This window comes from Eublepharis macularius, chromosome 2 (genome assembly GCF_028583425.1).
Source record: "Eublepharis macularius isolate TG4126 chromosome 2, MPM_Emac_v1.0, whole genome shotgun sequence".
Lineage (NCBI taxonomy): Eukaryota > Metazoa > Chordata > Lepidosauria > Squamata > Eublepharidae > Eublepharis > Eublepharis macularius.
Genome location: NC_072791.1, coordinates 42690873 through 42704038, shown reverse-complemented (window position 1 = coordinate 42704038; position 13166 = coordinate 42690873). Strand labels below are relative to the sequence as shown.

The 13166-nt window shown below is 41.4% G+C and overlaps 1 protein-coding gene across 4 annotated transcripts in view; it reads left to right on the top strand.

The window, feature by feature from the left end:
• The window catches only part of NRXN3 (neurexin 3), a 1560869-nt gene that overhangs the window by 63393 nt on the left and 1484310 nt on the right, over positions 1–13166 (top strand). For 2 of the 4 annotated variants that reach the window (XM_054971961.1, XM_054971958.1), the window contains exons 3-4: positions 4506–4535; positions 7905–7916. In XM_054971961.1, the coding sequence (XP_054827936.1) occupies positions 4506–4535; positions 7905–7916 (42 nt within the window). The remainder of the gene's footprint in view (positions 1–4505; positions 4536–7904; positions 7917–13166) is intronic. The other 2 variants (XM_054971960.1, XM_054971959.1) reach the window with 1 other exon arrangement.

Sequence of the window (13166 nt, the reverse complement as noted above, 5' to 3'; positions counted from 1 at the left end):
AATAGTCCTCTTTTCTTTTGTGCCGTTGTAGTCTTTTTGTCTAGTTCCAAGTCTGTCACTCCATTGAAGTCTCCAGCAAGAATTATCTGGTCGTATGCAAGATCGTCTAAATGCTTCCTTAAATCCTCAAAGAAGCTTTCTTTTGCACCGTTAGGTGCATAAAGTCCGACTACCAACACTCTCTTTAAATTCCAAATACATTCCACTGCTACAAATCTAGCTTCCACATCTCTCATAACAAATTTTGGCTGTAGCTCCTCTTTTATGTACAACACCACTCCTCTTTTTTTCTTGTTGGAGGCCGCTACATATTCTTTGCCCAATTTTCCAGATTTTAAATATTTTACATCCTGCTTTCTGATATGGGTCTCTTGCAAACAAACAATGTCACATTTTTGTTTTAGTAGCCAGTGAAAAGTATTTTTCCTCTTATTCGGTGAGTTTAGTCCATTTACATTCCAAGATAATACTTTACACTCCATACTCATGATCTTGTTGGTAAGTCTTTTTCATTGTCCTTAATAAATCGCTCCATCTCTCGCTCAGATCTGATGCGTTTTTTGGCCCCTCCAAACTCAAAGGACACTCCTTCCGGTAACTCCCATCTGTACCTGATTTTCATGTCCTTCAAAATCTGAATTAGCACTTTATATTTTTTCCGGTCCAGTAACACTGATCTGGGCAGTTCCTTCATTATAATAATCGTCTTGCCATCAATCTCCAATGGATCTTGAAACTGTTTTGTCACAATCCTCTCTTTCATATTTCGTGTTGTAAACTGCACAATCACATCTCTTGGTAGTTTCCTCTGGGTTGATATTCTCGAATTCACACGGTATGCCACATCTAGGATAGCCACAACTTCCTCCTCCTCCTTCCCCAGGTACTCAGCCAACACCTCAGTCATCTGTTCTTGCGCTGACTTTCCTTCCACTTCTGGCAAGCCACGAAAACGTAGCTGCTTCTCCATATGTTTAGTTTCTGCAACTGACATTCTCCCCTTCACCAATCTCATCTCTGTTTGTTGCGTGTCTGCTAAATTCTCCATCGCGTCTTCTACTGTTTTAACTCTCTGCTGCGTTCCTTGTAATTCACTTCGTATTGTTTCCATACCTTTTTTCACTTCTGACAGCTCCGATTTTACTGTCTGTGTAACCTCTTTAACCTCTTTTATCAGCTCCAATTTCGTGTCCTTAAGTTCTTTAATCATATCTAAAAGTTTTTTGTCCAGGTTTTTATCCAGGTTTTCTATTGCCGATTGCCACTCTTTTTTTGACATCGTGGGGCTTGCTTTAGCTCGCTCCCACGAATCCGCTCTCTTCCTTAACTCCGTGGCGTAAAATTTAACGTTTTTCTATTTTAAATGTCCCGGTCTTCTTATAGAAATTAAATTTTAAAGAGTCCAAAATGTCGGGTGTCTTTTCTCTATGGTTTCTCTATGATTTTGTAATCCAAGATGGCCTACTTCCTCTTCCGCTGAAGCCGCGACCCTTCCCCTTTCAAAAATGGCGATTCCCTACTTCCTGCCCTCCAGCAAGGGCCGCTTCTCTCCAGCCACTCTATTGTTATTACGCACTTCCTGTCTCCCGTCTTCCCACAGCAGATCTCGCGATGGTGTCTTTTTCTCACAGCTCCAAAGCCACAGGTATTCAAAACAATAGTCCCATTTCTTTAATAACTTCTTTAAACTTAGTCTCTTTTTAAATTCGATTCCTGCCGAGTCTTCCCCTCCTTTTCACTAGTCTGTTGCAGTTTAAAAATCTACTTTTTTTCCTCTCTGTTTTTATCAATCTGTCCCGTCTCAGAAGATAATGATCTTTACCTTCTCTTCACTTTTCTCGGGTTGTAATCGCTGTTTCGATTTTAAGTTCTCCTCTCAGCTTCTTCCCCCAATCGATGCTTGGGTATGTAGGTCTTATGCCAGCCGAATTGGCCCCAAAACTGCCGCAGAGATTATAGCCGACCCGTCGCAAGGTGGGACCTCAAGGATCGGGGGGAGACTCGTTGTATAGAGCCCCCCCTCGTCCGAGATCTAGCTCACCCTAGGGTCTTGAGCGTTCTTTGCCTGCTCCCCGCCTGAGAGCAGTCGGCCGCGGGCTATTTTCACCCCGCCGGCCGGTTAAAACGGCAGTCCGGTCAGCTCCGCAAGTGGAGCTGCGTTAGACCTCCATGGATCCCAAACAGGAAGTCCCTTCACCTGTCCATTTCCATGCATTAAGGCTCTAAGCGACAGGACATTTTCTTTCAGGCCAGTTGGTAACCCTAGTTGTAGTTGTTAACTGCATGTTGTTTCCCCACCTCATTTTGTTCTTCGATTTGTACTTCCTTTGAATAGTGCTGTCCTATCAACCCTTCTTGTCAACTTGGGTTTTTTTGGACCACACAGCAGAAACAAACACTTACCCAAGTTCCAAGCTGCTGTCAGATCTTGCAGCCAAGTGCAGTGCTAACAGGCAGGTAGCCTCTGAAGTAAAAACTTCTAATAAAAGAGCTACTTCCTACTTGGGTGTAAGCGCCTGTTGTCACTGTTCAGGTATGTTCTCCGTCTTCCCTTGCCCATGCCCGTGATTGAAATGGGGACTCTTCCCTTTCTTGCTTGTACATGTGATTTATGGATGATCTGTATGGCAACTGCTTGCAAAGTGTATCTTCTAGAAACACTTAGAGGTTTTTATGAGCTAACAGAAAACTGGCAGTGCAAGTTCCTTGCACTCAATTGGTTGGATTACGAATGACATTTCTACTTGCACTAGAGCTCTTGCACAAGAAAAAGACCATGGTGGCTGCTCGTGCTAAGCCAAAGTTATTGTATTCCCATTTGTGTTTGATTTGTGCAAAATCTTGTGCACCCAATTTCAGAACAATTTAACATATAGAGGGGAAAACACTAGGTGTTGCACAAAATTTTGTGCAACTAGAACTACTCTAAATATGTTTTATGTGCAAGATCTTGCACATTTATGGATCTAAGCCGCTGACTCTATTGTTCAAATGCAGACCAATGAATTATAATAATTAACACTCCAGATAATGCAATGTAGTGTAGATCCTCAAGAATTCATACATGGTTCTAAAGTATGAGGAACTGAACTGTGGCTGCTGTCGGATTGTTTGAAAGTGTGCCTGCAATTAGAAATTGGCTACTTTACATCTTTTTATTTTAGGTAGTTTTTCAACAATGGAAGGCAACTGGGAAGAGATAAGTTGTTCCACTTCTGTACTATTACTGTGTTATTGCTACTACTCTACCTGCTCTCCCACTGAGTATCATAAAAAGATAAAATCTCTAGCGGATCTCTGTGGTTTACCATTGCTTCAGCATCTCTGTATTTATGATCAATGTTATTCTGCTTCAGCATATCTATGGACCTTAACTGCTTCTACAACATTCATCAGAAGAACTGAACTAGCAATTGATGCCTTCCAAGGCATCTGTGGCAGAAGCAGTCATAAATGGACTAGGAGTATCCCCAAATGAAGTGAAAAAATATGACATACAATCATGTTATAGTTGAACAAAAAAAAAATTGTAACAGAGACATGTCCCAATCAAAACAAATCTGCTGCATTCTTTCACAGGCAGGGGAAAAAAGCTCATGATTGCTGAACCTCTTGTTTCTTATGCCCTTCCCAAATCCTTAATAATCTTTAGCAATTTAAACATTTGTCTTCAGATTTGAACCGTTATTATAGATATTAATCCCCTTTGGAGACAAATTCTTTTGGATGAACATTTCCTTTGGATTATCTGGATTTTAAATTTCTAACATGGTAGAAGAATAAGGGAAAAAATGGAAATACTTATTAAAATCCTCAAAACTACTGTTGATTGAAAAATTGGATTTATCCAATATCTGCAACTCTCAAAATATTGATCACAGGCAGCATGTTCAGTTTAAGAAAATGGTCAATAAATAGGCATAGCTGTGTGGTTTTATATATATATTTTATAGCATTACGTGTGTACGCAAGCACATGTACACCTGTATGTATGTACTTGAAATGCACTGGTATTGAACATGGAAATAAAAGCTACGAGAGGCACATGATGTGGGTTCAGCAACGGTTTATAATATTTTAATCAGTAATAAAGGCTAAATATATTGTAAGACATACAGATTGTTTAATAAAATGAGACTGATTGCCTGCGAACCCACGCTTATACCATAGTGGTTCTTAGCTGCCTTTTGTAAGTTTAATACCGACATCTGACTGTGGATATATTCCTTCCATTAAAGACTGTGGATATTTTCTTACTGACATCAATAGGATGTTTATTACATCTTTTCTCTACCTACAACCCAAGTTATCCCCTTTTGATAGGGGGAAGCTATGGTGTGTGAGCATGCACAGAGTGTGATATCCATACTTATTGCTCAAGTATGTGAAGTTCTCCAGTATTATCGAGCTATATAAATGAATAGTTACATGTGTTGTCTTATGTTTGTCTTTCTTATTTCTTGCTTTTTTTTCTTCCTCACTTCCTCTCTTTCTCTTTCTCAAAGGACTTTCACACCTGATGATGGGTGAACAAGGTAAGACTTCTCTTTCCTACTGTACCAATGGCTGAGTGTGGCCATGATGACCCATGCTTCTTCTTAGCCTGGGCTTGGCTTGCATAAGCCAACCCGTTCAAAGCAGTAAAACTGCTTTGCGCTCTCCTCCCCCACCACGCCTTGCCTTTCCATCACATTTGCTGAACTTTGGGCTGTATGGCCCGTGCGGAAGAGAATGATCTTTGGAAGTCTGGTGTGCTGGCAGTGAGTTGATAAGACGAATGCAGCGTTTAAAGAAAAATGCGGAAATGTGGCTTCTCTTTATATCCACCAGCATTTTATAAATATCTGTCATAGTGACTTTACCTGCATGTTAAGTACAGCCTTCAGAATTCTGATCCCCTCTTCTAGGCAGTTTTCATGGCATGATCCCAGATTCTCGCATACCTGAATGACACTTTGCAGCTAAAAGTCCTTTCTGTTTTGAATCTACAAATTAAAACATTCCAATATATACAGAATGCAGTGTTCCAGAAGATGAACTTTGGTATTCCGAGGATGGCCTGCAAAAGGATAGAGCTCTGAATCATAGACCCTGGTCAGTTCAGGCCAAATGTTCTTGTGCATTGATTGCACTTGGCAAACTGGACTCATTGGTATCTTGCTGGGTGTCCAGTGGTGACATAATATTTGTAGAGGATGAGGAAACCCATAAGGAGAGAGAGAAAATCAGAAAGAGGCTTTTGAGCTGCTATGGCCAGATCTGCAGATATCTTGGTCCACTGAGAGGGCATAGCATGGAGGGCAGGCATAGAGGAACTATTTAGTGAACCAGAGAGGTGGCACCTTGACCTGGAGGATAAGACCATTAAGTTTTTGGTCTCAAGTACATCTAGCCCAGTTGGTTAACACATCTCCTGCTTATTAGATCTGTTTAATATAAGACAAGGGGTTGGATCCAGTCAGATTTTCCAGCTGGTGAGAAAAGGAGGACCATGGGGTTTATGAGATCTCCATGGACATAAGCCATGTGGGACAGGGGTGGCAATAAGGAAGGGGATTGGCTGAGATTGAGTGAATAACCTGGCTAGATCGAACCCAGCAGATAGAATTAAGGGATCATCAAGGTGATTTCCATCTTGGGGATCATGAACACTGCTCAAGCCCATACGTGCACATGCAATATATTCCTTCTGGTTCAGGAAATCGGGAGCTAAGCTGGGATCATGGAGCTAGGATGCTATTCAGAACCACGAAGGCACATTGGAGCTCAGTTGTTCCCATGGTGTTGATCCGATTTATTTATTCATTCAATGTTTTTATACCCGTCTTGTCAGATGGGCTACCAAAGCAGTTTATTGTTAAAATCTAGATCCAGCAGCTGAGATGCACAGTTTCATTTTTAGCTGCAGTGGCATTAACAGAAACATGCCTATTGCAGCTGCCACAACATCCTTGCCCAGGCAGGTGGCACAGAGCCATTCAGTTTTACTCGTCATTTAAAAAATCCCTTTTTCATAGTTATTGTAATGATAGGACAACATAGTCTTTACCTTCTCTTTATGGAGCTGCTGGGTCTGGAAAAGAACTTTAGAGTGAAATAGAAAGGGCTTAGCAATGGCAAATAGCATATTCTAGTACTCAACTCTAACTGTGGCTTTGTCAGCTGTCCAGACTGTAAGCCAGGCAGGCATCACGGTGAAGAAATACTTTCCACTTCCTGCTGAGGTCATTTTCAAGCAAGTTGCGGATAGGATGCTGTGTTAGCTGCACAGCTAACCTAGAATACTGACAGGGTACACTGGCCAATAGGAAAAGGTATGATAGGGCTTTGCAGAGCAGACACTTTATCTGTGTTAATCTGGGTTTTTGCCAAGCCAAGAGACTCAGCGGACCTGATCTCAGTTCCTGTGACTATTCGCATTACATTAAGAGCTTGCTCCTCTCTATTCATAATAGTTGGCTAGGCTCCAGGGAGTTCCTCACTAGCTGTCCACCCCACCCCTTGCTTTAATGTTATTCTAGTCTCACTGACTAGATAGTTAATTGTGATCAGCTGCCATTGAGTAAACCATGCACTCAGCAAGCCCCAGCCACCCATTGTTGTTTGCAAAAACTGAAGCCAGTGGGGTGTCTGGAGAGGTGCAAGATCAATGAAAATATCAGGCTTTTCCAGCTAGATTCATGCACAAGCCTCATATTATGGAATGCAGATCCACAGAACCTGTGATGGATCTGTTTCATACAGTGCGGTAGCGCTGGTCTGTTGGTTGCAAGGCCAACCCATTTGGAGAGGGTTCTAGAGGTGGAAGAAGCCTGATGAGACAAATATAATCCTCCCTGATCAGTGCAGAAAATCCAGACCTAGAGTATTCCTGACAGATGGCTGACAAGCCTCTGCTTGAAGACCTCCAGTGAGGGAGCACCCCCTCCAGGTTACTGGGATAATTGGCGAACTGTTCTTTACTATCAGGAATTTTCTCCACATCTTCAGTTGAAATCAACTCACTTGGAACTTAAGCCCATTAGATCTAGCCTTGCCCTGTAGAGCAGCAGAGTACAACTCTTCCAACATAATAGCTCTTAAGGTATATGAAGAGAGCACTTTCTCTTCTGCCGACTTCTGTTCTCCAGGCTAAACACACTCAGTTCTTTCATCCTTTCTTCGCATGTTCTTAGTGACCTTAATCATGGTTTCATCACTTCCCCTTGCCTAGTGCATTGACTAGGAACCAGCAACCTTGCCACCTCACCCTATGCCCATCTTGTGTTGAGCAATTGTGGATGTACTTTACTGTTCTTTCCAGCTAATTCTCTCAATTTTTCCACTCTGATGAATATTTATATAGTATGTATGAAGTGCTAACGTACTTGTGTGAATTGGTGTGCCTATAAAGACATATTATATACAGTGGCCATATAATATAGCAATAGTGTGTATTTATGTATCCAGAAAGACTACACAGTCTTATTCATCCTACACCGTGACTGGTAGGTGGAAAATATTGAGCAAATATATTTCCACAGAACAGCCCCTTCCCTTTCCCTTATGTTTTGATTTTTTTTAAATTTGATGTGGAGTGCTGTGTATTGCTGACATGCTGCTATTGCATGAAAGTTTTGCCTTTCTTCATATGCAATTGGATCTAAAGAGCATAAATGTTGCCTTTTATCTATGCTGCACGGATTGCAATTCCCTCATATTTATTTTTAATGTGTGCCTTTGCGGTGTTTATTCTTTTGTGCTGTGCTCATGTGCTTATTGTCTCTTGGTGACGTGGACTGTGATCTAATTTTTATTTGTTTTTACATTTTTTTATCCTTGGCTACTCTTTTCTCTTGCCTTCTCCCTGGTGGACACTTCTCCGTACCTGTGCTTATGCGGACGTACAACTTCATACCTTATAGGTAGAAGTAAAGGTATAGATCATTTTCTTTTAAAAAGAATGATTCTGTTTATTAAGTGCTAGTTAAATGTTTGGAAGTTATATTGAGCATATTTTAGAAATGCTTGTGGTCCATACTAATGCTTCTATTTAAAAAAAACCTATCTGATGAGTAATCTCTCTTGCAGTCTAAAAGAATGAATGGCTTTCAAGTTCACAACCACGTGTGGGTACTATGAGACCTTTACAATCTACAAATATGAAGGATGTTTAGTTATCACAGGACATAGATGGGGTCCTAGGGAAACCAGTTGCCACTCTTGATTCTAGTATAGTGGCCACTTTTGGAAATTCTTACTTTGGTTGTAGTAACATATAATTAAACTGATGACAAGCCAGTAATTGGCATACTCAGTAGGCCCTGGCTGCTTAGTTACAGATCTGTGTTGAGTGTTTTGTCGTATGCTGCACTTGTGCCAAAATACGGTATTAATTGAAGGTAGGAGGACCATGACACAAAACGTGCCTGTTTTATGAAGGAGAAATCACCTTATCGCTAAACATATTGCAGAGCAATCCTAAAAATAGATAGAGCTATATTCTTCTAAGTCTATTCACTTAGCAGGGTGCAACTCTGCTTAGGATTGTACTACTAGACATGTGTATAGTCTAGGAAAAGGAAATATGGAAATAATGCTGAAATCCATGAATTACGGAATGTAAGTGAGGTAAAAATGCTACGTTGCTCGAGTGAGCATTGTTAAGGGAGATGATTTGTTTGGAAGATCCCTAAATTATGAGAGTTTAGTAGAAGGGGGTGGGGGGTGGGGTGGAATCCATCTGCAAAACACAGTTTTTTTCCTTTGCACATCTCATTAAAGCCAATCAAGTAATGTATGTGGCTTCAACTTCCTTTTTGGGAAGATACACTTTTTAGTAGAAGGTCAGTCACAGAAGGGCAGTTTAGTAGAAGGGCAGTCATCCATCTCTAATCATATCTGTTTTTTAAAAAAGCAAAAGCAAAAGCAGCTTGTGTCTCCTGTAGGCCTCCTCTTGGAGTAAGTGGATAGAAAAGAGAATAGGATGAATTGATACCCTGTGTAAACTTATTTCAAGATAATCAACTCCTGCAAGTCATCAGAGAGATTATTGCATTTTTAATTTGTTGCTTAACAAATACGTTGTCTGATGTGTTTTGCTGATATGGTATAGAAACCTTGGAATCAAGAAATTTTGTGGCCGAATTCCAACACTTAACTGGGTAATGAAGAACAGGTGCACACTTCTCCCTTCTACCACATACATAATGTAACATGTGATGGGGGTTCTAGGCAGTAGCTCATCCTTATTCCTGCTCAGTTCAATGCCTGGTCAAAACAAGAGGGAGAAGATAATGCAAGCAGAATTTCATGTCTTTTGGCCTCCATGTGGAATGCACACATTTACTGTTATGCTTTGGTCATGGTGGGAAGGAGGCGTCTGTTCCTCTGTCACACAGAGACTGTCACCATATGGATAAATGTCTGAATCAGGCCTAAAGAACTGATCACATTGCAAAACAATGAACTAGTTGAGCTTTTTGAGATAAATATCACCTACGATCGTTGCAAATTTTAATGTTTTCTGTAGATCACCTGGACTCTTGTTTCTTTAAGTATGCTCAAGGTACATTGATTCTGCACAGGTTACACTTCTTCCCCAAATGTGTTTTATGTTTCTTATATTCTCTTACATTGTAGCATGATACTACAAATAATTAAACTATCTCATCTGTTGAGCTGCCATCTTCTCAGGTTGGCAAGGATAAATAATAAGGCAAGATGATTGGTTGGCAACAACTCCAGTGACAGATTCCATAGCAACTTATTTCTGTTGTCTTTTGTAACACATTCTCCTTCCTGAATTTTAAGGTATCCACCTTGAGAAGAGACTATTGCGGTTATCAATGTGGTCTTTACAGTATGGAAGAACCTTTAAGATGAGTTGATACCTACAGACTGGATCCACATATGAATGTATGGACAATGGCTCTTTTAGCTGACATGTTAATATTGAAATAAAAGCAGTGTTGAGTATTATGGTATACTATTACTGAGTATTATGGAGAGAGAGAAAGAGAGATCATGTATAGTATACAGTTAGGGTTGCCAACCTTCAGGTGGGGTCTGGCAATCTGGAATTTCAACTGAATTCCAGGTAACAGAGATCAGTCTCCCAGGAAAAAAATGGCTACTTTAGAGGTGGACGTATGACATTTTACCCCACTGAGCTCCTTCACACCCTGGGTTCTACCCACCAGAATCTCCAGGAATTTCCTGACCAAGAGTTGGTAATCCTATATACAATAGACTTTATGACACCAATCTAGAACTCTGCAGATGTCTGCAAGATGTCAGGGAACAGGATATATAAAACAAAACTGGTTATATAAGTTTTGTTTCAACATTTCTCACTGGCCAATTCCACACGGCTTACCTGAGGCCGGGAAGTTGCGCTACGTTGCGGATCAAGACGGGAAAAACACGAAATAACGCGTTTTCTTGCGTGAGAAAGAAAACTCGTGCGAGAAAACACGATATTTCGCGTTTTTCCCGGCATGATCCGCAACGTAGCACAACGTCCTGGCTTCAGGTAAGCCGTGTGGAATTGGCCATTGTTGTGAATGGACTGTATAGCATGGCATTAAATTGGAACTATACTTCAGGTGGGTGTGCCTGCATCCAGCATTGCTGTAAGTCTTACAGTAAAAGGACTTCCAATGAGGAATAATCTACTGTTGAAATGTCTATTTAAAGTATTTGCAAAAATATTTGTAAAAATATACTTAATCCATTGTTACATGGATTGATTGCTTGACTTGTTCAATAGGGGTTTGCCAATTCCTTGTTGGGAAATTCCAGGAGATTTGGGGATGGAACCTGGGGAGCACTCCCTGTGTGTGCATGTGTCTGTGTGTGTCTCTGTGTGTAAACACAGTAGGAATGTGATACCATAATGTCCACCCTCCACCATTATCTCCAGGGGAACTGATCCTTGCAGTATAGAAACCAGTTGTAATTATTGGAGATCTCCAGCTCTTACCTGGAGGTTGGCAACCCTATAACTGCAATAAAAGTTTTGCAAGTGATGAAGAATGTTTTTTGGTTGGATTTGGAAAAAGAAGGAGAAATCAAAAATAGATGCTGGAGTAGTTGGCAATGACTGAAGCCCCTCTCCCAGACAGAAGAAGGACCATTTTCTTTTAAGAAGCATTTATTAAAAATGTACATTTTTTGGTTCTGTGGTTTGAACAAGCCTTAAGATCACACGTGCTGTCTTTAAATGAATAAGAAGCCAAAACCAAGTTTGGACTTGCTTTGAGGTGGCAATTCTTTTTGTGCAAAGTAGAGTGAAGGATGAGTGTTAAAAGAGCCATTATCCAGAGTGCATTTCTTGACCCCACTAAATAAATGATGACAAAACAGATCATAAATAAGCAAATTGTAATTTGCCTTTGAGCTTGAGTTAGTGTCTAGTCCTATTATCCTGTATTGTTTGTTCTTGTGACAGCTTTTGGTTAAGAAAATGTTCATTGGACTTTGTGTTATGTTCCGTAATACATGCCTTCATTTCTTCAGTGCTTTTAAAGACTTTATGGTCACTTTTGGCTTGGCTCAAACATCTATGCAGATTACTTCAGTTGCTACTTTGCAGAACGTATGTGACTCTTCCACTTACAAAACCATGTACAATGCAAAGTGGGAAGCCTCAGCAAGGAAACCAGCCAGTTTCATCCCTGGAGAAATGCAATTGTTGTCATTCTTGGCAGCCCAGTCTCTCATTCCTTCCCTTGACTGTGTTGGAGGAGGAGAACTCCCACTGAGAGCTGTTCAGATGTAATGGCAGATGGTAAGCTGGGGAGTCCCCAGTTTTGCCTTTGCATCAGCCATGAATTCACTGTGTGGCCATGTAAGCCAGCCACTGGGGTCTCAGCCTCTGCTTCTGCAACATGGGGGTAACATTGACTCCCCAGACAGGGCTGCTGAAAGGATTATTCATTTGAGTAATTAGGGCTTAACTACACACTACATTGCCCTGAGGTTTATCCCAAATCTGGTAAACCTGGAGTTTCCAGGTGAAATGTAGAATCCAAAGCATGCAGGTGCCCCAATTCAGAGCAAGACCACAACACATAGGGAGAGTAGACCTGAGCCTCCCTCTCCATTGACATTTTTCTGACCTGAAACAGCCCTGGGGAACTGCTGTTTGCCCCACTGGGAAAATATGTGAGTAGCCCTTCAGCAAATAGTAACTCTCCAAGCTGTTTCAGGTCAGGAAATTGGTGCAGGGCAGAAAATTGGTGTCGGAAATTGCGTGCTGTGATCCCAAATATGAATTGGGCCCTCATACACCTGGAAATCTAAGTTTCAGCAGCACATGTTTGCTTGACAGGCTGTGGAGTGGACCAGGGAACAGTGTATCATTTAGTTAGGTCTAGGGTTGCCAACTTCTACAATTCATTCCCAGGTTACAGAGATCAGTTACCTTTAGGGATCCCAGGTCCCCTGATGGGGGCAGGGAATCCCCTGCTCCCACCTTTCATCCCCCCCCCCACTCACCTGGCCAGTGTGTGTGTGTGTGTGGGGGGGGGAAGACTGGGGAATAAGGCTCCTGGGCATGCTCCCAGGGTGGAGCGATGACATTTGGTGCCCAAATCAGCCCATTGTGAAGCGTGTGTGCGCACCCCAGCCTTACATGATGATGTCACTTCCTGGAAGTGATGTTATCACGCTGGTGATGTTATCAGCGCTGCCAGCAGGAAGGTAAGCACTGGGTCCCCCCTCTTGCTGTGAGGGTAAGGGGCCTGGCAATCCTACTGTAGGTTCTAGCTGTTCATGTGATAGTGTTACCCAAATAGGTGGTCTCCTTAATTAGTTGGGGGAATTAGCTTTAAGGAGACAAGAGAAAGGGTAACTGGGATTCTCCACATATGTTTATGGAAATTATTCCTTAGAGAACTCTCAAATCAGGCAGATGTTCAATCAAGAAGGGTTTTTTTATTAAAGAGAAAATAAAAAGGGCAAACATACAGAAAACCATACACAGCACACATACAAGGGTAACTAAGAAAATCAGAGAGGAAAGGAGGAGAAAGCAGTTTCGGGGAAGGCAATAGATCCAGAGGAGTTCGCTGTTTTAGTGTGTAGTTGCAAAATAGTAAAAAGTCCAGTAGCACCTTTAAGATTAACCAACTTTATTGAAGCATAAGCTTTTGAGAACCACAGCTCTCTTGCATCTGATGAAG